General features: G+C 44.4%; 1 protein-coding gene across 5 annotated transcripts; it reads right to left on the bottom strand.

Annotated features, from left to right (window-relative positions):
* Positions 1-217: 217 nt before the first annotated feature.
* LOC115569778 (uncharacterized) lies at positions 218-25,866 on the bottom strand. 5 transcript variants are annotated; one of them, XM_030397904.1, is made up of 25 exons: positions 25,559-25,866; positions 24,640-24,811; positions 24,385-24,476; positions 17,401-18,676; positions 17,171-17,310; positions 16,855-17,059; positions 16,673-16,777; positions 16,398-16,591; positions 16,170-16,311; positions 15,431-16,087; positions 15,244-15,336; positions 15,067-15,173; positions 14,796-14,915; positions 14,666-14,713; positions 14,495-14,578; positions 14,333-14,398; positions 14,070-14,161; positions 13,618-13,678; positions 13,456-13,506; positions 13,319-13,363; positions 13,153-13,217; positions 13,013-13,065; positions 3,753-3,793; positions 2,527-2,741; positions 218-1,156 (listed from the first exon to the last, which is right to left on the bottom strand). In XM_030397904.1, the coding sequence occupies exons 1-23, from the start codon at positions 25,724-25,726 to the stop codon at positions 3,789-3,791; spliced, it is 4,041 nt and encodes a 1,346-aa protein (XP_030253764.1). In that variant the 5' UTR covers positions 25,727-25,866; the 3' UTR covers positions 218-1,156; positions 2,527-2,741; positions 3,753-3,788. The 5 variants fall into 5 exon arrangements, with proteins under 5 accessions (XP_030253764.1, XP_030253755.1, XP_030253747.1 ...); XM_030397895.1 differs by lacking the exon at positions 13,013-13,065; XM_030397887.1 differs by lacking the exons at positions 218-1,156; positions 2,527-2,741; positions 3,753-3,793 and adding exons at positions 12,463-12,541; positions 12,930-12,933.
* Positions 25,867-25,877: the final 11 nt, after the last annotated feature.

The raw sequence follows: 25,877 nt of genomic DNA on the forward strand, positions 1-25,877 counted from the left end.
CAAATTGACGCATAATTTAGGTTTACTAGGTTACTTTACTTTAGTTTGTTCATATTATTATCATATTTATTATGTTTATTGATGCTTTGTTGATAGTTTGGCACCATGGAAGCCAGTTGAACTGAACCCTTTACTGCCCTCTGGTGGTCACACGCCAGAACTGCACCCGGACGGGACATGTCAAGTCAGACACGACACCATCGTAACACTTCCGGTTAATACTTTCAAAATAAGTCCAAGAAATAATGACATACAGATGCTAGAATAAGACTTGAGACAAACTACATATTTTCCCGATTTTTTTACATCTTTATTACTGCAAAACATCCACTGATATACATCTGACACCAGCTAGCTAACATGACACATACAATAAAAACATTAAATTAACTAGTAGCAGTACTGACACAAGCCAAAAAGTTGCTCTACAGCTAACATTAATGAGTAAAAAGGACATTAACTGTCTGCTGGCCAACAAACAGATGGGTAGCACCAGTTAGCAACTGTTAGCATAAGTATTTTCATTGATAAAGTGTTATGTATTTATTTAGCAAAGATATTTTTTTTTAAAGACAGTGGCTTTTTTAAATAGTCATGTGACCCAATAACTCCAAATTAGTGCCGAATTGTATTACTAAATAAGACAAACAAGACACATCGCTTTTTAATTTATTTCACTGCTTCTTCTATTTTATATTCTTATTAAAATTCTGTATTTCTTTCCAGTAGATTCCATGTCATGTGACCCAGTGACACCAAATCAATGCCGAATTGTACTACAGGATGAGACAAATAAAACATACCTCTTTTTAATCGATTTTACTGCTTCTACTATTTCATATGAATATTTTTTATGAAAATTCAGCTGTTTTACCAATCGACTACATGTCATGTGACCCAGTGACTCCAAACCAAAGCCGAATCATATTACTTAATGAGACGAATAAGACAAACCTCTTTCAATTACATTTTGACCGTTTCTTTTATTTTATATCAGTATTTATTGGGTAAATTCTGCAGTTTTTTCCAACAACTTCCATGTCAAGTTCATTCTACTATGACACATGACAGAAAAATCTTAAAGTGAATAAAAAACCAGAGGTGCCATCTGGATGACTTCGCTCCAATGATGGTTGCCAAGAAGATCCAGATGTTCCTGTATTTAAAAGAGAGAAAGGAAAAAAGGGGTTGAGTTGGGTTGTGACAGTTTAACAGTTTCAACATGAAGAAAATGTATCAGGTGATCTTATAATACTTTTTGTGTAAATGGGATGTTTGAAATGAGAGCGTCACTTATCTATTCTATTCTCTGTACACCTGCAGTCATAAAAGAGACTGTACTGAGGCTGTGATGTCACTGACCTAAAGCTGCTTTATTGATATTTCCCTTTCAGGGTGTAAAATCTGTTGTTGGTAATCACAGTTTGTTTGAAAATCATCATGAACTCGATAGTTTGTGGTACATTTTATCATCATTGTGTAAATCTGGCTGCCCTCTTTCTCAAGATTTATGTGGATTCTTAAATAAACTCATATGTTGTTGGTAGTTGGTGTAGTGCTAGTTGCTTAAGTACTATTATATGATATTATATTATATTATATTTAGGGCCGGGACTTTAACGCGTTAATTACGATTAATTAATTACACAAAAATTAACGCGTAAAAAAAATTTACGCATTTTAATCGCACTTATTTTTGCACCGCGGGACGTTTCTCACTGGAAGAGTTTCAGGGGTACCGATTATACTGGAGCACCAACTAACGTTCATGACTTCAGACAACAACAATGAACGAAGAAGCAGATGAGACTGCTTTGGTTGGCCCCGTGGATGGGAAATTTTGTTTTCAAAAGCGGACGGATGGCAGCGTAGATACGAGCATGCTATTGCTGCACTTTATGGCAAAAATTGCACTGGTCGGGGCGTTTAGCTCGGTGGGTAGAGCAGCGTCCCATGTGCCGAGGCTCTGCAGGACCCAGGTTCGAATCCCGGCCGGGTCCGTTTGCTGCGTGTCACTCCCCCTCTCTCTCTCTCTCTCCCTGTTTCCTGTCACATCTTCAGCTGTTCTGTCAATAAAGCCATAAAAGGCCAAAAAAATATTAAAAAATTGCACTGGTCTGTTGGTCTTGACAAAACAAAAACAATATTTTGTTGCTTAAGCTTCTGTATTCAGTCATTATTCAATGGTATACTAAAATCCATGTGAAAAAAATTGCTTCTCACTGTTCTCAGGTCAAATATTTATATGCGATTAAAATGCGATTAATTTCGATTAATTAATTACAAAGCCTCTGAATAATTCGATTAATTTTTTTAATCGAGTCCCGGCCCTAATTATATTTTATTATATTATATTATATTATAATATATTATTATACAACATTTTGAACTTTAAACCATCGGCCTATCTTGAGAAAGCCACCATGACAATCATCTCACTCAAATCATTAATCCCTCAATGAACTGCGTGAGAACCCAGCCTGACGGTCACCTTTTGAAAATACTTGTCTGGCTATAGGTACATACCAGGCTACTGAAGTCTCAGAGCCTCAGCTGCATAGTTCCACACAGCCTCAACAATCCGGGGTCTCAGAGCCTCGATCATCGGTTTGCGTAGAATATTGGCTCCCCAGGATACCCAAGGCCCAACTTCATAGCTCCCCAGAGCCTGAGCTGCCAAGATCCCCAGAGCATCAGCCATCCGGTTTAGCGCAGCATCAGTTGCAGAGTCCAACAGACCCCTAAAGATCAAGCAACCCAGAGATGAACGTATTAGTGACCCTAAGACATGGAGAGCCTGTCGAAGACGGCTTCTGCCATCACTGTTGGCCTCGTTCATTCTGACAAACAGACAGTAGAGAGTCAGTTAAGAGGACTGAAGAATGATTATCATGGTAGTTCAGTATGACATGATAGATGGGGGGACAGAACTGGCCCTCATTAAATTATGGAATAATTTAAATAAATAAATAGGCCTAATTGTGGAAAAAATATGTAATATTTGAGTTACATAAAAGCTTTTTATTTGTTTTCTTCCTAATTTTCCTTGATATAGTGGTCTGATTCTGAACACTCTGTGTGTGTGTGTGTGTGTGTGTGTGTGTGTGTGTGTGCATGCGTGTGTGCGCGTGCACACACACCAGGGTTATTATAGTTAACTAAAATTAAATTCCTAGATAAAACATTTTTCCTTACTTTTTAGTACTTCGTGTAGGTTTTAAATTTGGAATTGTTTCTTATTCAGAAATATTAAGTAGATACTGTAACGAAACATCCAGGCATATTTTAAATAAAAAACTTTCAAGGAAATAGTCCTGCCAAATGTAAAAATAGGCACCACGAGCAATTCAATTCAGTGAGGCCATGTTAGTTTTCAAAATATGAAGATGAAAATAAATGTAAAATATCAGACCAGCACCATTTTTTAAATTTAAATTTTTTAGGTATCAAAAAGCAAAAAGTATTCTAAATGCATTCTGTTGCAGTTTGTGGCAGAAATTTTATTGTTTTTTGACAGTAATGCATATCTTTTTTATTTATGAGAGATAAGAATTGCATTTATGTGAATTGATTTTTCTAGCCACCAAATGATTTTCCTTTACCCCCGATAGAGGGGGGAAGTGTGAGGGGGAAGACAGCGAGGGGAAAATATGGCCTTGTGTGTAAATGACTGTAATACATTGTATTGTGCTAATAGTGTTTTGCTTCTTGGATTATCTGTGAGTAGTGTGGAACTCTAACACTGAAATTACCTGAGGACAAGTGGGGCATCTTCAGGCAGGTGGATCTCATCCTGGGGAACAAACAAAAAACAGTTTTGACTGAACTGTAATCATCCAGTTACAAGGCTTTAACAGAGTTTAATGGACTTTTCTCAGTTATTAGGCATCACTAACTGAAAAGGTTCGAGTGTGAAACAGCAGGACAGTGTTAACATTGTTGTTTAACATCAACATTATCTTCTTAAAGTGTGCCAGACTCAGTAACGGTAGAGAGCATGAAGCCAACAGGACATGTAGAGACGATGTGGCTAGCAGTAGCTGGCTCAAGGTGGCTGACAAAATTAGCTGTTCAAAGTACAGACAGACAAACTAAGTAGTAAAATTGTTTTCAAATAATTTGACGACACAACCAACCATTTTACTGGTGATGATAAAATCTTCAAATCTCTGTAGCTCGAAGGGTTTTCAGCCGATTGTGCTTTTGCTGACCGGCAAATGCGGAGTGACAACGTGTTTCTCTTCTGACGAACTGTCCAGGTAAAGTGCGGTTGCGCCAACACGATCAGTTACGTCAATACGCTCCAGTTACGCCCACACATCACCTAAAGCTCTCTGAATCAAACCATATTCTGTTTGTCTTGTTTAAATTGTTAATCCTGAATTTGATTTCAAATAAATTACAATTTCAATGAAATCTAAATAAGTGCAGATTCTTTATGAACTTTGTCCATGAATTCAAATACGAATTTGATCGTACTGTAAGGGGGAAAAAGCACCTCTTATTTAAAAAACCATCTAACTTACATCAGTAAACAAGTTCAGCTCGCCTGGGGCGTTTAGTTGTTTCCTCTTCTTTTGATTAAAGGATGTCCGTGCCATTTGTTGAATCTCCTTGTTAGCTGCCTCCACAGAAACCAAAAAGACTTAATTGGCAGAACTGTTAATGACATCCACAGCTGAATACAAGTCCTGAGGTGTCGTCTGTAGGAAAATAAATAAAATATAATGTCAGTGTGACATAGAAAAACATAGATAACCTGCTTTCAAGCTGAACTGACCCAGCAAAAACTTTAACATATCATTTTTATATAGCCTCAGCGAGAAATCCTACTGAGATGATCCGTGTCTGTCTTCGCTGTTTTGTCAGGTGTGGCACACAGATTCGCATCTCACTGCTTCCTGCCTACAGGTTTTCCTGGTTCAACCCACCTGCTGGATGCATGAAACAAATGCAAATCTGCATCCATCGGGTGAGTTGAACTATCTGGTTCTGTCTTTACTGTTAAAATCAATTGACATTTTGTCTGATCTTTCTCTTTGTCAAGGTCACTGAGCCTGGGCTGTTACACAGAATCCTCATTAGGTGCAATATGTAAGAATAATACTAATAAATCACAGTTCTGACAGCAACAATTAGCAGCAGCAGTTAGTGGTTACTCCATTGCCCCGTTTGTTTGAAGACCCCTCAACAGCAGAGCCTTTTCCACCAAGTTAGTTTTGGATTTGCTAACGTTTTATGAGGTTTATCTGGGAAATTCAAAATAAGGAGAGGCGAGAACAAAGAGGTTCGACTCCTGCTAAAAGCACGTGACACTGCCTTCAGATCAGGTGAAGCTTGGGCCTAAAGCTCATCCAGGGCTAACCTGAAGAAGGGCACCAAAAAGGCCAAGTACAGCCACAAGCTGAGGGTCGAGGAGCATTTCAAGAGCCACTCTGACCCCCGATGCATGTGGGAAGACACCCAGGCCATCACAGGCTATAAACCAACCACCACCTCCACTCCATCCAGCGATGCCTCCTTACTTGATGAGCTCAACCACTTCTATGACCGCTTTGACAGGGACAACAAGGAGGTGGCCAGCAAGGCTGTTCTCCCTGCAGACCACCAGCCCCTCATACTCTCTCCCACTGACGTGCATGCAGCACTGAGCATGGTTCATGTTTGAAAGGCTACTGGTCCTGATGGTTTGACAGAGTGAGAGTGGAGGTGGCCTGACAGACCTGCCAATGTGGACACACCAGCCTGAGAATGGAGGTGGTCTGACAGAGTGGAGGTGGTCTGACAGTGGAGGTCAAGTTACATTACTTAAATATTGTAATCAGGTGAGTTCAGGTAATTTGGACACCTCAGCTCAAGTGTTATTGATTTCTGTTCTGTACTTTTACCATAAAATTAATGAAATTAAATATGAAAGATGACTTGATGGGGGTGATGAATGGGGCAGGGCACGTGTACATATTATGTATATAAGAATGTATTTCTTACATTTTTATTATATTGTTTATTTAGTACTATTATTATTGTGAATTGTTAAATTGAACTGTCTTTAGGCTGCTGTGATACATGCCAGAAGTTCACCAGAATCTGAGGCGACAGGTGGACCTTCTTTATTCTCCTCAGGAAGAAGAGACGCTGGTAGGCCTTCTTGATCAGGGTGGAGGTGTTGAATGCCAGTGTTCAGGATGAGCGTTGAGGAGGTGTGGGGATCTAACCTGACAGAAGTCCAGAATCCAGTTGCAGAGGGAGGTATTGATGGTGGATGATGGTGTTGAATGCTGAACTGAAGTCGATGAACAGCATTCTCACATGTAGATGGCATCTTCTGTACTCCTGTTCTGGCGGTAGGTGAATTGGTAGGGGTCCAGTGTGGATGGTTAACTGGTTTTGAGGTGAGCCAGGACCAGCCTCTCGAAGCACTTTGTGATGATGGGAGTGAGCGCAACTGGGTGGAAGTCATTAAGGCCCACTGCAGTGGAGTGTTTTGGCACCGGCACGATGGAGGTGGTTTTGATGCATAATCTGCAGCATTCATGGGAGTTGTCAGGCCACCTCCACTCTCACTCTGTCAGACCACCTCCACTCTCACTCTGTCAGGCCAGCCACTCTCACTCTGTCAGGCCACCTCCACTCTCACTCTGTCAGGCCACCTCCACTCTCACTCTGTCAGGCCACCTCCACTCTCACTCTGTCAGGCCACCTCCACTCTCACTCTGTCAGACCACCTCCACTCTCACTCTGTCAGGCCACCTCCACTCTCACTCTGTCAGGCCACCGCCACTCTGTCAGGCCACCTCCACTCTCACTCTGTCAGGCCACCTCCACTCTCACTCTGTCAGGCCACCTCCACTCTCACTCTGTCAGGCCACCTCCACTCTCACACTGTCAGGCCACCTCCACTCTCACTCTGTCAGACCACCTCCACTCTCACACTGTCAGGCCACCTCCACTCTCACTCTGTCAGACCACCTCCACTCTCACTCTGTCAGGCCACCTCCACTCTCACTCTGTCAGACCACCTCCACTCTCACTCTGTCAGGCCACCTCCACTCTCACTCTGTCAGACCACCTCCACTCTCACTCTGTCAGGCCACCTCCACTCTCACTCTGTCAGGCCACCTCCACTCTCACTCTGTCAGGCCACCTCCACTCTCACTCTGTCAGACCACCTCCACTCTCACTCTGTCAGGCCACCTCCACTCTCACTCTGTCAGGCCACCTCCACTCTCACTCTGTCAGACCACCTCCACTCTCACTCTGTCAGGCCACCTCCACTCTCACTCTGTCAGGCCACCTCCACTCTCACTCTGTCAGACCACCCCCACTCTCACTCTGTCAGGCCACCTCCACTCTCACTCTGTCAGGCCACCTCCACTCTCACTCTGTCAGGCCAGCCACTCTCACTCTGTCAGGCCACCTCCACTCTCACTCTGTCAGGCCACCTCCACTCTCACTCTGTCAGGCCACCTCCACTCTCACTCTGTCAGGCCACCTCCACTCTCACTCTGTCAGGCCACCTCCACTCTCACTCTGTCAGCCACCTCCACTCTCACTCTGTCAGGCCACCTCCACTCTCACTCTGTCAGGCCACCTCCACTCTCACTCTGTCAGGCCACCTCCACTCTCACTCTGTCAGGCCACCTCCACTCTCACTCTGTCAGGCCACCTCCACTCTCACTCTGTCAGGCCACCTCCACTCTCACTCTGTCAGGCCACCTCCACTCTCACTCTGTCAGGCCACCTCCACTCTCACTCTGTCAGGCCACCTCCACTCTCACTCTGTCAGGCCACCTCCACTCTCACTCTGTCAGGCCACCTCCACTCTCACTCTGTCAGGCCACCTCCACTCTCACTCTGTCAGGCCACCTCCACTCTCACTCTGTCAGGCCACCTCCACTCTCACTCTGTCAGGCCACCTCCACTCTCACTCTGTCAGGCCACCTCCACTCTCACTCTGTCAGGCCACCTCCACTCTCACTCTGTCAGACCACCTCCACTCTCACTCTGTCAGGCCACCTCCACTCTCACTCTGTCAGACCACCTCCACTCTCACTCTGTCAGGCCACCTCCACTCTCACTCTGTCAGGCCACCTCCACTCTCACTCTGTCAGACCACCTCCACTCTCACTCTGTCAGGCCACCCCCACTCTCACTCTGTCAGGCCACCTCCACTCTCACTCTGTCAGGCCACCTCCACTCTCACTCTGTCAGGCCACCTCCACTCTCACTCTGTCAGGCCACCTCCACTCTCACTCTGTCAGGCCACCTCCACTCTCACTCTGTCAGGCCACCTCCACTCTCACTCTGTCAGGCCACCTCCACTGTCAGGCCACCTCCACTCTCACTCTGTCAGACCACCTCCACTCTCACTCTGTCAGGCCACCTCCACTCTCACTCTGTCAGGCCACCTCCACTCTCACTCTGTCAGACCACCTCCACTGTCAGGCCACCTCCACTCTCACTCTGTCAGGCCACCTCCACTCTCACTCTGTCAGGCCACCGCCACTCTCACTCTGTCAGACCACCTCCACTGTCAGGCCACCTCCACTCTCACTCTGTCAGGCCACCTCCACTCTCACTCTGTCAGGCCACCGCCACTCTCACTCTGTCAGGCCACCTCCACTCTCACTCTGTCAGACCACCTCCACTGTCAGGCCACCTCCACTCTCACTCTGTCAGGCCACCTCCACTCTCACTCTGTCAGGCCACCGCCACTCTCACTCTGTCAGGCCACCTCCACTCTCACTCTGTCAGACCACCTCCACTGTCAGGCCACCTCCACTCTCACTCTGTCAGGCCACCGCCACTCTCACTCTGTCAGGCCACCTCCACTCTCACTCTGTCAGGCCACCACCACTCTCACTCTGTCAGACCACCGTCACTCTGTCAGGCCACCTCCACTCTCACTCTGTCAGGCCACCACCACTCTCACTCTGTCAGACCACCGTCACTCTGTCAGGCCACCCCCACTCTCACTCTCACTCTGTCAGGCCACCACCACTCTCACTCTGTCAGACCACCGTCACTCTGTCAGGCCACCTCCACTGTCACTCTGTCAGGCCACCTCCACTCTCACTCTGTCAGGCCACCTCCACTCTCACTCTGTCAGGCCACCCCCACTCTCACTCTGTCAGGCCACCACCACTCTCACTCTGTCAGGCCACCTCCACTCTCACTCTGTCAGGCCACCGCCACTCTCACTCTGTCAGGCCACCTCCACCGTCACTCTGTCAGGCCACCGTCACTCTGTCAGGCCACCCCCACTCTCACTCTCACTCTGTCAGGCCACCACCACTCTCACTCTGTCAGACCACCGTCACTCTGTCAGGCCACCTCCACTCTCACTCTGTCAGGCCACCTCCACCGTCACTCTGTCAGGCCACCTCCACTCTCACTCTGTCAGGCCACCACCACTCTCACTCTGTCAGGCCACCTCCACTCTCACTCTGTCAGGCCACCTCCACTCTCACTCTGTCAGGCCACCTCCACTGTCAGGCCACCGCCACTCTCACTCTGTCAGGCCACCGCCACTCTCACTCTGTCAGGCCACCTTATTATATTGTTTATTTAGTACTATTATTATTGTGAATTGTTAAATTGAACTGTCTTTAGGCTGCTGTGATACATGCCAGAAGTTCACTAGAATCTGAGGCGACAGGTGGACCTTCTTTAGTCTCCTCAGGAAGAAGAGACGCTGGTAGGCCTTCTTGATCAGGGTGGAGGTGTTGAATGCCAGTGTTCAGGATGAGCGTTGAGGAGGTGTGGGGATCTAACCTGACAGAAGTCCAGAATCCAGTTGCAGAGGGAGGTATTGATGGTGGATGATGGTGTTGAATGCTGAACTGAAGTCGATGAACAGCATTCTCACATGGAGATGGCATCTTCTGTACTCCTGTTCTGGCGGTAGGTGAATTGGTAGGGGTCCAGTGTGGATGGTTAACTGGTTTTGAGGTGAGCCAGGACCAGCCTCTCGAAGCACTTTGTGATGATGGGAGTGAGCGCAACTGGGTGGAAGTCATTAAGGCCCACTGCAGTGGAGTGTTTTGGCACCGGCACGATGGAGGTGGTTTTGATGCATAATCTGCAGCATTCATGGGAGTTGTCAGGCCACCTCCACTCTCACTCTGTCAGACCACCTCCACTCTCACTCTGTCAGGCCACCTCCACTCTCACTCTGTCAGGCCACCTCCACTCTCACTCTGTCAGACCACCTCCACTCTCACTCTGTCAGGCCACCTCCACTCTCACTCTGTCAGGCCACCTCCACTCTCACTCTGTCAGACCACCGTCACTCTGTCAGGCCACCTCCACTCTCACTCTGTCAGGCCACCTCCACTCTCACTCTGTCAGGCCACCTCCACTCTCACTCTGTCAGGCCACCTCCACTCTCACTCTGTCAGGCCACCTCCACTCTCACACTGTCAGGCCACCTCCACTCTCACTCTGTCAGGCCACCTCCACTCTCACTCTGTCAGGCCACCTCCACTCTCACTCTGTCAGGCCACCGCCACTCTGTCAGGCCACCTCCACTCTCACTCTGTCAGACCACCTCCACTCTCACTCTGTCAGACCACCTCCACTCTCACTCTGTCAGGCCACCTCCACTCTCACTCTGTCAGGCCACCTCCACTCTCACTCTGTCAGGCCACCTCCACTCTCACTCTGTCAGGCCACCTCCACTCTCACTCTGTCAGGCCACCTCCACTCTCACTCTGTCAGGCCACCTCCACTCTCACACTGTCAGGCCACCTCCACTCTCACTCTGTCAGGCCACCTCCACTCTCACTCTGTCAGGCCACCTCCACTCTCACTCTGTCAGGCCACCGCCACTCTGTCAGGCCACCTCCACTCTCACTCTGTCAGACCACCTCCACTCTCACTCTGTCAGGCCACCTCCACTCTCACTCTGTCAGGCCACCTCCACTCTCACTCTGTCAGGCCACCTCCACTCTCACTCTGTCAGACCACCTCCACTCTCACTCTGTCAGGCCACCTCCACTCTCACTCTGTCAGACCACCTCCACTCTCACTCTGTCAGACCACCTCCACTCTCACTCTGTCAGGCCACCTCCACTCTCACTCTGTCAGGCCACCTCCACTCTCACTCTGTCAGGCCACCTCCACTCTCACTCTGTCAGGCCACCTCCACTCTCACTCTGTCAGGCCACCGCCACTCTGTCAGGCCACCTCCACTCTCACTCTGTCAGACCACCTCCACTCTCACTCTGTCAGACCACCTCCACTCTCACTCTGTCAGGCCACCTCCACTCTCACTCTGTCAGGCCACCTCCACTCTCACTCTGTCAGGCCACCTCCACTCTCACTCTGTCAGGCCACCTCCACTCTCACTCTGTCAGGCCACCTCCACTCTCACTCTGTCAGGCCACCGCCACTCTCACTCTGTCAGGCCACCTCCACTCTCACTCTCACTCTGTCAGGCCACCACCACTCTCACTCTGTCAGACCACCGTCACTCTGTCAGGCCACCCCCACTCTCACTCTCACTCTGTCAGGCCACCACCACTCTCACTCTGTCAGACCACCGTCACTCTGTCAGGCCACCTCCACTGTCACTCTGTCAGGCCACCTCCACTCTCACTCTGTCAGGCCACCTCCACTCTCACTCTGTCAGGCCACCCCCACTCTCACTCTGTCAGGCCACCACCACTCTCACTCTGTCAGGCCACCTCCACTGTCACTCTGTCAGGCCACCACCACTCTCACTCTGTCAGGCCACCTCCACCGTCACTCTGTCAGGCCACCTCCACTCTCACTCTGTCAGGCCACCTCCACTCTCACTCTGTCAGACCACCTCCACTCTCACTCTGTCAGACCACCTCCACTCTCACTCTGTCAGACCACCTCCACTCTCACTCTGTCAGACCACCTCCACTCTCACTCTGTCAGGCCACCTCCACTCTCACTCTGTCAGGCGCACCTCCACTCTCACTCTGTCAGGCCACCTCCACTCTCACTCTGTCAGGCCACCTCCACTCTGTCAGGCGCACCTCCACTCTCATTCTGTCAGGCCACCTCCACTCTCACTCTGTCAGGCGCACCTCCACTCTCACTCTGTCAGGCCACCGCCACTCTCACTCTGTCAGGCCACCTCCACTCTCACTCTGTCAGGCCACCTCCACTCTCACTCTGTCAGGCCACCGCCACTCTCACTCTGTCAGGCCACCGCCACTCTGTCAGGCCACCGCCACTCTGTCAGGCCACCGCCACTGTCACGCCACCTCCACTCTGTCACGCCACGTCCACTCTGTCAGGGCACCGCCACTCTGTCAGGCCACCGCCACTCTGTCAGGCAACCTCCACTCTGTCAGGCCGCCACCACCACTGTCAGACCACCGCCACTCTGTCAGACCACCGCCACTCTGTCAGACCACCGCCACTCTGTCAGGCAACCTCCACTCTGTCAGGCCGCCACCACCACTCTGTCAGGCCACCACCACTCTGTCAGGCCGCCACCACCACTCTCAGGCCACCTCCACTCTGTCAGGCCACCTACACTTTCAGGTCACCGCCACTGTCAGGTCACTGCCACTGTCAGGCTGGTGTGTCCACATCGGCAGGTCTGACTGAGACCTCAGCCTGCTGCTCTTCTACCTGAAAATATACAGATAAGCAAAATAATCAGTTGCAATATTCAAAACACAAGCTCCAAAAAGAAGAAAAAAGAAAAGATACGATCAGTGCCCTCCTCTAATATTTCCACCTAGACATTTAGAGAGCTCAACAAATGTTAATTTTCCAATCATGCATTATCGAGACACATTATTTTCAAATTGCAGACAGCAGGTCTGACCTTAACTTATAAATAGCATATTCTTTAAAGCAACCACACAATTGGAGTCCAATTGGAAAAAAAAGATGGGGAAATGGAAATGCTGGTTTCTGACCTGAAACAAAAGAAAAACTCAGATGGAACTGAAACAAAATTAAAATCTGACCTCAGTAATATCATCCACCTTCCTTTTCGTCAGCCTAAACACTGGTGGCACCTCACCTCGCAGGACGGCTTTTGATGCATCTGTCCAGTGGGCAAACCGCTTTCCATGGCTCAAAAATGATTAAACAATAGAAATAAATAAGAATTTCTTGCAACAATTTCAAGTCAATAAAATATAAAAATCTTTGCCGTCTCACCTTCCAAGGTCAAAATTTTCCATAAGGATGATACACCACCACTGTCGCAAAAGTGGCATGTCATTCTGAAAAATGACGAACACACAAAAAAACCCCCACACAATGTCATAATAAATGTTTTGTCGTTGTAATTTTGAGCTTACTTTGATGGCATGAATCAACTTACAATAGAAAAGTCATATGGAGCATCCAGTGTGGTGTAAAGTGCATTCTAGGAATAAAACATAGTAATTTTAATTTAATGCTTTATCTTTAACGCACACAGAATTAAACAAATAATATATAACAAATAATGTCTACTACCATCAACATGAAGATGCCACAGTCAATCCCGCCTGTTTGTCGTGGAAAACCCTAGATATCAGAAAGAAGTCAATTATGTAATTATTGTTTAACAGTATCAAAGTATTGAACTATTAATTTATACATACATCATAATATATTATACATACTTTACACTCTTACCTGAATTTGTAATCCAGTTTTCTCTGTCCAGTTGCCAGGATTTAGTGACTGGGAAAGGTTTCTAAATAACAGTAGCATTAAAAGATAAATAACAGTCATTAAAACTATTCAATATGGGTTCTTTTCATGAACACGTGTCAGGGCAGACGATGCATGCATCCCTTTCCATGCAGTAACACTCCACACATAATTTCAACAAGATTTTTATGGTGCCAGTTTCTTCACTCAATTGTCTGAAATATGTTAATGTTGGTAGGTCATGTTAAATCTGTAAAACCAATATAAAATGTACAACCATGATTTCATACACTAAAATATACTTATGTTGCACCATAAAAAGGCTGTCACGCAGATCTGAACATGATCTGGTTAGAAAACAAAAAACTGAGCTCTTTAGAACAGCTTTGGAACATGAACTCCAAAAAGCACACAAAAAAGTTTTTGTTAGTGACCTCAGCAGTCCCATCATCTCCTCATCACCAAATCCTAATGGAGCACTTAGGGAGTCAAGAAAGAGGATTTCTCTCTGTGTTGGTTTCAAAACCTGTAATTGTAGTTGGTGACATTTGAACTCAACATTGTGTGAAAGGACAACACAACACCACACCAGTACTGTAATAGAAAATGAAGGATACTTTTTGATATACATGATACATTTGATACAAATGTTTACGTGACATGCAAACCACCTGTTACAGTACGCATCACTACTTACAGAGAGCAGGAAATGCCCAGGTTTCCACACAGGAATGACAATGGCATCTCTGCTTGAAGCATCATTCTAATAAAAAGGAAAAGTTCAAAAGCAAACACATACAGTTCAAAATACACAAGAAATATAAATTGAATAAAAATCAGTAGGACGAGTTGCACTTACAGGTAAGCTTACAAGTGGATCACACAATGTTGGTTTTCGCCAGGTTGGTACGATGTAGAGGTCAGCCACAAAAATGTTTTTCCCCTGTGGAATACATTTAAAATGTGAGCAAATACCCATATTATATAAAAAAGAAAAGTATATTCCAAATACAATATTCATGTTTTATACCTGTGATTGAGCAATTTTCTCAATGACTTCAAAACACGCATTTCCTATCTGCAAACCAAACAAAAAATGAAAAAACTTGACATACAAACATAATTAGCACACAATTAAATGGGTTCAAATGTTAACTCACGGTTGATTCCATTTCCTTGTTCAATCCAAGCCTCCAGAAGTCACTTCGGGTCAGGCAACTTTTTCCTGTTTTTACAATGAGTTCGTCTGCTGGTTTGTGGGTGTCCAACACATGTTCAAGCTCATGATTGTCGAAGAAAAAGACAAAATCATAACAAGCATAATATTTAAAAGTATAATATAAGAACATGGTTAGTAGGGCTTCAAGATGAGAAGCACATATCTCTATCTAATATATCACACAGCTGATTCTTTCCTTTAAGAATACATACCAACTGCTCTTGGGCAGGATGTAGCTTGAAGGTCCATGATGCTCGGCATGGTCTCACATTCTCACATTTTGTGATCATTTCACAATGTGGTCCACAAGCATTAGTGTCTATTAAGAGAGAATTAAAATACAAAACCAATACCATTTTGTGTGGATTTTCTTTAAACCTACTACCTACCTGTGTTTGGGTCAGTGGGGCGCTCATGTAGCTGCTGAGGTGTTCCAGCGACTGCAGGATGATGCTGTGTCGGCAAATCAGGTGCTGGGGGCCCTGAGGTTTAGGAATCATTATCAGGAAACATAAGCATTATATATTTCAAATTACCACTACGAAACAAATCATATCTCTTTAAATTATTTTTTACCAAATACTGCTTGTCCAAATTTGTCCAGTGTGATGTCTTGCAAACGATGTGACGCACGTCCTCTCTGTAGCAGCTTTTCTAAAAGCTGCGCATTCGTTTTGTTGTTTCTGTGATGTATTAGGTTTCTCATCAAAAAAACGTGTGTTGAGGGAGCCATGTTATTGAGGAAGTAATTGTTCTTGCGCATACATGAAAAGAGTTGCTCGGCCACCTGGCTACTCAAAGAACCCTGAAGTTCTGGAACCAGGTTGATCCTCCTCAACACTTCCTGTGGGTCTTTGGTATTGGCCTCATGGAATTTGTCATACAAGACATAATGGTCTGGGGAACCAGTGCATGGATGCCCATCTTTATCTGGATTCTGCAACATTTCAGTCAGCCACGGTAGGGAGATATTGAGTTTGTTTTGCTGAGCTGCTGTGATGTTCTGTGGTGTCGATGCAGCCAATCTCCCTTCATGCGGCTTGAACGGTATCACAGTTGGCCACCGTAGGTTGACATGAGTTGCCAGACACTGAGCAAAGTCATAAACAGTGACATTTGGCAGATGTTTCCAGGATAGAAGGAGGTCAGCAAAATCTCGTGGAGATGCTGCACGCAGATTAAACTTCAAACTGTACACCACACCATGTGGACAGAGAATCACTGACCACCCACCTTCAATGGAAAATTGGAGAAAAAAACATTAATAGTAAACGTGCAAGTAGCTAATTATCATGCAGTTAAATGTGACTCTTACCAGATGCTCCCCAGATTTTCTGGAATATCTTGTCGTATGAGTGTCGTGTCTTCATCTCTTGTCTAAGTCTAAGAATCAGATCCATCCGCGGTCCCTTCGCATCCAAATTACAGGCCTTGCACAGTTTATGCACAGTTGAAACCTTTTGAAATACAGACAAGAAATAAAGTAAGATGTTACTGCACAATGCAACTCAAACAAATATACATGCATACACAACAACTGTACCTTCTGCTTCATGAGCTCATCCGCCAGCCGGTCCTCTGACACCATGCTGACTTCAGCTTCAGTGGAGGACTTGGCAGAGGTTGCTTTTTCAAATTCTGTGTTTAATGCCATCTCAGATCGACGTGTATTCTTTCCAATCCATGGGCCCCAGTACTCAAAACTAGGTCTTACACTGAAGCTGTTCTTTGCACAACCTGTGAAAAGTACACGTGACATTATTAATATGCTTAGGTGCATTGCATCATTAAGTGAGGGTAAAATGAATATGTACATACTTTGGACAAAGCCACGAGAAATCATCTCCAGCTGTACAGAGTCCCAGAACTCTTCAATGTTAACATCACCGGTGAAGTTTTCTGGGGCATCTTTAATGTCACTCACTGAAAAAAAGTTATTCATTTAACTAGTTTTTAACATGATATAACTCTCTCCCAATACACAAGACACTGTGACTTACCAGGGAAGTTGAACACTCCTTTTTTGTGTAGGTCCATGACAACTACTGGAGGATAGTAGCCACAGCAAACACAAGAAAAAGAGTAATCATGGCTTGTCAATGCCTCAAAGTGGCAGTAGGCGTGCAGAACTGTTTCTCTGGCAGGAATTGTCATCTTCCTTAGGCCTTCAAGTGCATTTAAAACCTTGGATACTGAGACGTTGTTCTACAGAAGGAGCAATAACAAAACAAAAAAACATGTTATGCAAGATTTATGCAGACAAATATACCCACACACATATTTAAGTATTTGTCATGAAAAATATACTGTAGATACCTGTAGGTTAAGTCTCAGGTATACACACAGTTCAAGGGTCAATATAGTATGGTCATTGAAGTTATGTAGACCGTCCTGCCATTCCTGGTATCTATAGGTCATGTGACACACTGGACATCGCCGGAAATAGGTCGATACATCTGGTGTAAATAAATGTTGAATATATCATTAACTCCATGTTACATTCTCTGCAAACCTCAATAATTGCAGGCAAAACACAAAGTACTTACTTTCAATCACCCCATTCATGGTGATTATTCTGGCTTTTCTGGAAATCCTTGCTGACTTTTCAAGATTAACAGGTCCTGAACAGAGTGCACAAACTGTCTCTGCTGGCTGCAACTCTGTGACATAGTCTGTGAGTGCTTTTGGTTTTACAACGTCATCCGGCAGGTCAGCTGGAAGATTTTTATGTCTGTATATATACTCTACAAGACGTCTGAAGACTTCTGCTGATGGTGGATAGACAGTATCTTGGTGCTTTTTTGGTGTACTGGTGCTGGTTTCTTCTGTTCTGAACACATCCCTGTTTGTTTGAAATAAATGCCATTTGCTTATGTTTTTGTGGACACATGACATCCTTGGTTTGGCACAAGGGCAATGCCATGTGTTTGCTGATGAATTGTATGTTACAAAGATCCTCCCGAGGCGACTGTGATAGTGTAAAGTTGGCTCATGGACTGAAAAACAAAAGTGCTTTGAGCTTTCCTCAAATGACACCTCAACACAGAGAGGGACATGTGCTTCCTGTGCATATTTTTGCCTTTTAATACAGGTCGACTTTTTTGAATCACCAAAAAATTTCAAGTGCCCCATTTCTGTTAACACTTCTTCTCTGAGGCATTCTTCTGTGGCTATGTCTGTACAGTACTGCAAAGAGCGGATGTGTTCACAGTGTGCAAAAGTTAATCCACTTCGTGATGCCATTTTGGAGTACTGCTTGCATTCCTCCAACTCACACTGAACCTTGTGTACTTGACCCCAGGTTTTGTTCTGTACATGTATGGGGACTGAAAAGCCATGCCCTCCTTTTTGGACTGCAGAAATCCCATTTTTGGCATCCACACAAATACTCTTCAAATGATCAGTTTCTGTTACATCCTTTGATTTCTTGGGGTGCTTCTTCTGGATGTGTTTGGCCAAGTTTCTCTTCAAACGAGTAACTGAACCGAAGGGATATTCAACCTTTTTCAGTTTTGATTTTGGACCTTGAGAAGGGTTCGAAGAGGAAACCAAAGGAGAAGACGATGTCATATGTGTGTCTGCTGAGGAGTGGATGGTAGATGATTGGATTGATTGGGCAGAGGGAATCGTACATGTGGTTGTATCTTGTTGCACAAGAAGGTCTGGAGATGTGGATATTATGGTTGGTGGAAGCAGAGGAATGGATGCAGCAGATGAACTTGGTTGCAGGGAGGACAAGGATGAATCCTGACTCTGTTTGGAATGGGCAGCAGCTAAGGTGGAAGTTTGTTGTATGGGACAAGACTTTAAGTGTGCTTCCATGTCTGTCCTTTTTTTTTTTTGAACATTTATTAGAACAAGTTCCTTGACAGAGTCTCACACATTATGACAAGTATCAATACCCATATTGGTATCAAACTGACAAAATACAAAATACAAGCACAATCAAATAGCAAAGAGGTGAAAGAATATTCTTTGTGGATCTAATTAGTAACAGCAATAAATAAAAATAAAAATAAAAACACCATCTAGCCCAGTTGTACAGAGACAGTATTCTCACCTTTCCAAATACATTATAACAGGTGACCATTTTTCAAGATACAAGTCCGTCTGGAGTCGAAGATTTGCCGTCATGTGTTCCATGCAGTTTACATCTTTCAGCCGTTGAGACCACTGGTCCAGTGTGGGTGGATGGGGCTTAAGCCAGTTTACTGTGATCATTTTATGTGCAATCAATAAAAGAACCCTGAGCATTAACACACTATTTTTCCTTAAATCCGTTAACGATACAGTACCCAAAATTAGCTGCTGTGGTTCAATTGGTCTATTTAAATTCAAAATCTCACATATTTGTCGCTTCACATCCTCCCAGAATTTTTGCAATTTAGGGCAATCCCAAAAGATGTGGGAAAAGTCCCCTGTTATACCGCAACCCCTCCAACACAGGGGGGAACAGTTATTATCATAACTCGCTATTACCAAAGGAGTTTTGAAATATCTTACTCTCAACTTCCAGCCAAATTCCCTCCACATTGGGCTGCTTAAACATTTCTGCCAGGGCACCCAAGAACTCTCCCACTCCTCATCAGCAATAATGGCATTTGCTTCCAATTCCCATTTCGCTTTCACATCAAGTGTATCCACTGATGTATCCATACGGATCCTGCCATATATACACGATATTGTGTTTTTAGTGCTCATCTTATTCTCAGCTATCTCAATCCAGTATTGTTCAAAATTAGATGGAACTTCTTTAATTTTGTCCCACTCTTTGTGTGTCATCAGGTAATGCCGAATTTGAAAATATCTAAATAAATCCTTAGAATCAATGCCATGCTTTGCTTGAAGTTGTGAGAAGGCCCTGAGAGTCATTCCTTCGAATAATTGATTAATTGTAATAAGGCCCTTCCCTGCCCATCTAGTGAAACCACTGTCCATTTTTGCTGGCAGGAAGTCACAGGCAGTAGTTATTCTTGCTGCCCTTGATAGAGATAGAGGTAAATTCAACAGTCGTCTTGTCTTCTCCCAAACCTTTAATGTGTGATTAACATATTCATTTTGTATCCTTAGTTTACACCTTACTTTTGATTTTAGAAAGAGAAGGGTTGCGAGCGATATATTTTTTACTGAACCTTGCTCTATATGTACCCATTTTGTGTCTATATCTGATCTCATCCATGAAACCAATTTTCCAAGTTGTGCTGCCCAATAGTAACTTCTGAAATGCGGCAAGGCTAATCCACCCTTATCCTTGCGTGCACAGAGGACTTTGAGTCTCACTCGAGGCCTTTTGTTCTGCCATATGAATTTGGAAACAAGCTTATCCAGAAATGTAAAGGTAGATACAGGAACAGTGATAGGCAACGCATTAAAAAGAAATAACAATCTTGGCAGGACATTCATCCTGATAGTTTCTACCCTCCCAACTAAAGACAAAGGAAGCATCTCCCATCTTTCCAAGTCATTTTTGATTTGAGAAATAAGTTTATCATAATTTGCTTTATATAACTGATTTGAAGTATGGGTCAGAATGACTCCCAGATACCTAAAGCCCCCTTTTGACCACCTGAATGTCACCTGTCTGTCCAAGCACGTAGGCCAGCATCCTGTTATCATCATTGCTTCCGATTTCCCCTCATTAACCTTGTACCCTGAAACCTCCCCATAGTCCCCCAGACATTGCATAAGAGCCGGTATAGATGACTGTGGATTACTTATAAACAAAAGAACGTCATCTGCAAACAGTGAAATTTTGTGCATCTCGCCTCCCCCATCCACTATTCCCTCAATCTGATCATTTCCCCTTATTAACTCAGCAAGCGGTTCGATACACAGTGCAAACAAAACAGGAGAGACCGGGTTTCCTTGCCTGACACCTTTTTTAAGATCAAAAAATTTAGAGCAGTACCCATTAACCCTAACCCTTGATATTGGATCTTTATTCAGAGTATTAATCCATTTTATAAATGTCAAATTGAATCCCATTTGTTCCATAGTATAATTCAAATATGACCAGTCCACCCTGTCAAATGCCTTCTCAGCATCAAGACTGAGAAGCATTGAGGGGTGGGCAGAATGTCTTGCTACCGATTGTACATTTAAAGCTCTTCTTATATTATTTGCTCCCTGGCGACCTGGTATAAAACCGGTCTGGTCAGGGTTAATCAATTTACCTAAGTATTTCTGCATCCTATTCGCCAATATGGCACTGATAATTTTTACGTCATTCCCCAGCAAGCTGATTGGCCTGTAGGCCCCACAGTCCAGTGGGTCCTTCCCCTCCTTATGTAAAACTGTTATTATGGCCTCTGACCAGCTCTTCGGTGGGTCATTTTTTTTTAAAGCGTAATTAAAGACCTGACAAAGTTTTGGCACAAGCTCCTCCATGAAGGCTTTATAAAATTCACCTGGTAGACCGTCTGTGCCAGGGGATTTGTTGTTTTTCAATGACTTAATAACGTCTTGTATCTCACTTTCTCGAATAGGAGCTACTAATTCATCTGCCTCAGACACAGAAAGTTTCGATAAATTAAGATTTTTGAACATAACTTCCAATTTCCTTTTGTTTTGTGTTTCCTTTGGTGTATCATAAAGCTTTTTATAAAAAATTTGAAATGCCTCAGCCACTTCTTCTGGATGTGAGACCTCGGTCAAAGATGTCGGGTGTTTTATCTTAGGAACAATGCGGCTTGACTGCTCTTTTCTCAGTTGAAAGGCAAGTAGCCGGCTTGCTCGATTTCCCATTTCATAGTATCTTTGGCTTGTGTATCGAAGTGCTCCCTCAGCTTTTCGCGTAAGGAGTTCATCCAAGGAAGTTCTACTGTCTTGTAATTGCTTCAGTACATTTTCATCTCTGGTCACTTTATGTTCATGTCCTAGTCTTTTTATATCGCTTTCCAACTGTTTTTCCCTTTCCATTCTCTGTTTATTTAGTTTGACAGCAATCTCAATACACTTCCCTCTCAGCACCGCCTTCGCCCCATCCCAAAGAGTTGAGGGGGATACTAATCCATTATCATTAATTGTGAAGTATTCATCTATAGTTTGTTTTATTTGTTCTTTTATACTTGGGTCCGTTAGCAATGAAATATTCAGTCTCCAGTATTTGAAGTGCCACTCAAAGCCTAAATTTAATTTCAGTTTTACAGGACCATGATCAGATAAAGTACTAGGTTCAATAACACACTCTCTAACTTTATGCAGGCTCTGCTTCGAAATGCAAATCAGATCAATTCTAGAATATGACCCATGCACCATAGAGAGAAAGGTGAAATCTTTTGTTGTTGGATTCTTGGCTCTCCAAACATCCACAAGCCCTAGTTCTTCCAACATGTGTTTTGCTGCTTTGGATTTCCTGCTAGGGGGTCCATAATCAAAAGGTAATTTATCCATTTTCACATTTAAAACACAGTTAAAGTCACCCCCTAAAATTATGGTACCTCTGGCTTCCCTGGCCATTACAGATGCCACTTCTTTAAAGAAGGTAGGGTCATCTTCATTAGGAGCGTAAATATTCATGATGGTTAGCTCTACTCCACCTACTGTTCCTATAATAAGTATGTATCTACCCTCTTTATCCTTTACTTCTCTCTGAAATGCAAAACTAATGGACCGACTAATCAAAATTGCCACTCCTCTCTTTCTGCTATTCGAACAAAAAGCATAGAATATCTGTGTGACCCAGTCTCTTCTTAATTTCTTGTGTTCTACATCATTTAAATGAGTTTCTTGTAACAACCCTATTGAGCAATTAAGTTTCTTCAACTGAGTTAAAATCTTCTTTCTTTTTATAGGATTATTCATTCCTTTCACATTATAACTGACAACCCCTAAATCAGACATAAATCGACATTTCTTGTTATCATTTTACTTTCCCCAGATTCACCTTTGCATAAAGTAATTGACCTTACCATAATATTTACAAAAATCACTTGTATGAACTTAACCAACCTGTCAAGGATATAGGAACTTTTAACACACAGAACAGAAAAAATAAAATAAGCACATGTGACTTCCAAACGTCCAGCTGAGTACAGAAATGTGTCCAGCCCCTGTTGTAATGCAGGCAGAGGGTTGTGACTTTTAATTCCCTCTGGGCAATATGCACTAAGTGCTGACCCAACCACAAACCAAAGAAAAGGACTGAATCCTTGGTGAGGTGGTGATCCCGTCTTGGGTCTCATCATAAATATGAAAACAAGAACAGAGTTAACTCCCCTATTTTCTTACTAACATTCCTATAAGTTTCACTTATCTTCAGCAGGTTCAGCTGTTTCAGCTGTAGACAGTGATAAATATAACACCTTACTATTGTCAGTGATAATGTGACAATTTGTCACGATCTAACAGGGCGACCGCATCAAAATATGTTACCTGAGCACAGCACTCATCGTTTTATTCCTGCAAAACGGTCCGCAGGTCTGCGGCAGACAGTGACGTGTCCTTTCTTTCTCTCCTCCCGCCGTCCTGTCTTTGCCATGTCTCCCTTGAGAGCTCCCATTCCAGCCTCTCTCTCTCGCTCACCTGTACCGCGATGCCCAGCTCCGTCAATGTTGGCGCAGCCTCCACCAGCGTAGGGAAAGTTTTCACTCCCGACTCCAGGTTGACTCTGAGCTGCGCCGGGAAGCGACACTTGGCCTGGATCCCCTTCTCCTTCAGTTGCTTAATCACTCCACGGACCCGTGCTCTCTTCCTCTGCACTTCTGGAGAGTAATCCTGGTCAAAGTAAACCACTGCTCCTTGAAACTTAACTTGTCTTTGGGCCCATGCTTGCCGCAGCACTGCTTCCTTTACTGTGTAGTCCAGAAACCTCACGATAATGGAGCGTGGAGGCGCTGATCTGGCGGGCTTTAGTCCCAACGATCTGTGTGCCCGCTCAATCTTTATATTTACCTCGGGCGGGAGTTGTAGCGCAGTCTCAATTAAATTCTTCACAAACCCAGCCGTGTCATTTTCCTCGCTATCTTCAGGGACTTGATAAATTCTCAAATTGTTGCGGCGCATTCGGTTCTGCAAATCATCACACATATTAGTCAAAGCCGCCTCCCGTTTCAACAGGTGCCGCAACATCCTCTCATGACGCTGGCCGGTGTCCTCCACCACGCCGACTCTCGTCTCCGCCTCCTCGGTTCTCTGTTCTAATTTCTCCATCCTCTGGTTCAAATCCGTGACCGACACTTCCAGTCTGGATAACGAGGCCTTAGTGTCTGCAAACGACTCCTTATTTTCTTTCCTCAACTCTCTTAACTCCCGGAGAATATGCTCCATGTTCATTTCGCCCGCCTTTCCGCTCGCCTCGCCTGGGGAAGATGGCGTCGCTTTTTTCCCTTTCGCTTCTTCTTGCGATTTTTGCTGTTTCCCTGCGTTCCGTGTGTCTCTGACCGTGCTCATGTTAGTCCGCAGTAATTCGGGTCCACCCTCTTTCAATTAAAATGTCTTATAATTCTACAAACAGCAAAACACCACCGATTTCCAGGGGAGCCCACACTCCGTGCGTGCGTCTCAGAACATGGCGTCACCGGAAGTCCCATGTCTGTCCTTTTAATAATTGTTTTGTCACAAATAGGACAATGATAATGTCCCCCATTCCTGCAGTTCAAATTGCAGCGGCAGATCTTCTTATCTAAGAGCAAGTCAAGAAAATGTTTATATTAGTGAAAAATTAATTAAAAATCAATGACAAACAAGTCACATAAACACACATCTGTGATACCCACGTGTGCACACACAAATTTGTGTGTGTGTGCACATGTTTGCATCTTTAATCTATAATGCAATGGCATTACCTTCAAATGCAATGGCATTTTTTATGTGGACCTCCAAATGCCGCTGAAGTCTGGATGGATGGGTCGGTTTAAACATGCCTGTTGGACAAAGAGGGCAGTGGAACTTTCTGCAGCATGTTGTGCAGCGTTCCACTGCAGGCTTTCCACCATGTGGAGTAACTGAATGATGCATCTAAAAAGGATATAAAATGCATCATGTGTTTGAATTGAAGTACATGAACTTCAATTCAAATAAAAGTATACAGCCTGCAAACTAAGATTGTCTTTGCATACATGTAAAATAGCCACTTGCACCTGGTAGTGACACTTAAGTAATTTAGTCTGTTGTGTTAGAAGCAAAATATACTCAAGTATAAAAAATAAAAGTACTGAGGGTGCAGAAGCATGCTACTTCTCAGTAATTTCAGTTACAATTAGTTTTGTTTATATACTATCGTATACAACAGAGGTGGAGAAATTAAAAAAGTACAAATGTGCCATGTAGTCCTGCCACATTTTGATTCCACTTGTGCACTAAAACAGGTGATATCACTAATTAGCTAGTCGACCTCTGGCTAATATCATGGTGTGTTGCATCTTATTGGTAGCTTGGCTGTCTGTGAGTTCAGAAAGACACGTTTTCAACGTTGTAACGATGCCCAGCTAATGCAAGGAGACTTTACAAAAATGTTTTATAACGTTACATACAAATGCGAGCAGTTATTTTACGTTATGCACTAAAAAGTTACTAATCCCTGAGAATTTAAGGTGTTGATACTAACCGCCATTGGTGAAAGTTAACTTTAACGTCATCCAACTTCAACCCAAACCGACATGTAACATTCGGTAATTTGCATCATTAATGACGGCACCTATATTGACGAAGAACACATGAAACAATGCATTTACTTTCTGTGGATAATAAGAATCAGCAACTTGCCGCTACTCGTGACACAAGCTCGCTCCCTGGTCTCTCTCGAATTAAAAGGCAGGTGAAATCACGCCCCCTTCCCCCACCAAACAAATAAAAGTCTTCACTTCCCGTCCTGTCAGTGGAGGTGTGCTGACAGTTGTACTGGGAAAGTGGAGCCTGCACCGGAAGCTGCATTTAGGTGCCTCTCAATCACTTGAACAGCGGATACAGCTGATCGCTGGTGGTTGTAGTTAGAAAATACAACTCAGCATTTCTCAGTGTGAATAATCCAAATATGTGTTGTGTTTTTTCGGAAGGGTCATTTTCCGAATTCATCGTTAAACTT

This window comes from Sparus aurata, chromosome 2 (genome assembly GCF_900880675.1).
Source record: "Sparus aurata chromosome 2, fSpaAur1.1, whole genome shotgun sequence".
Taxonomy (NCBI): Eukaryota; Metazoa; Chordata; class Actinopteri; order Spariformes; family Sparidae; genus Sparus; species Sparus aurata.

Coding starts and splice junctions, on each gene's coding strand:
- LOC115569778 (XM_030397877.1), bottom strand. CDS start 25,726: ATGCAGCTTCCGGTGCAGGCTCCACTTTCCCAGTACAACTGTCAGCAC. Junction 16,312..16,397: donor ATGAGCTCATGAAGCAGAAG/GTACAGTTGTTG, acceptor GTATTTCAAAAG/GTTTCAACTGTGCATAAACT. Junction 14,579..14,665: donor AGAAAATTGCTCAATCACAG/GTATAAAACATG, acceptor TGTATTCCACAG/GGGAAAAACATTTTTGTGGC.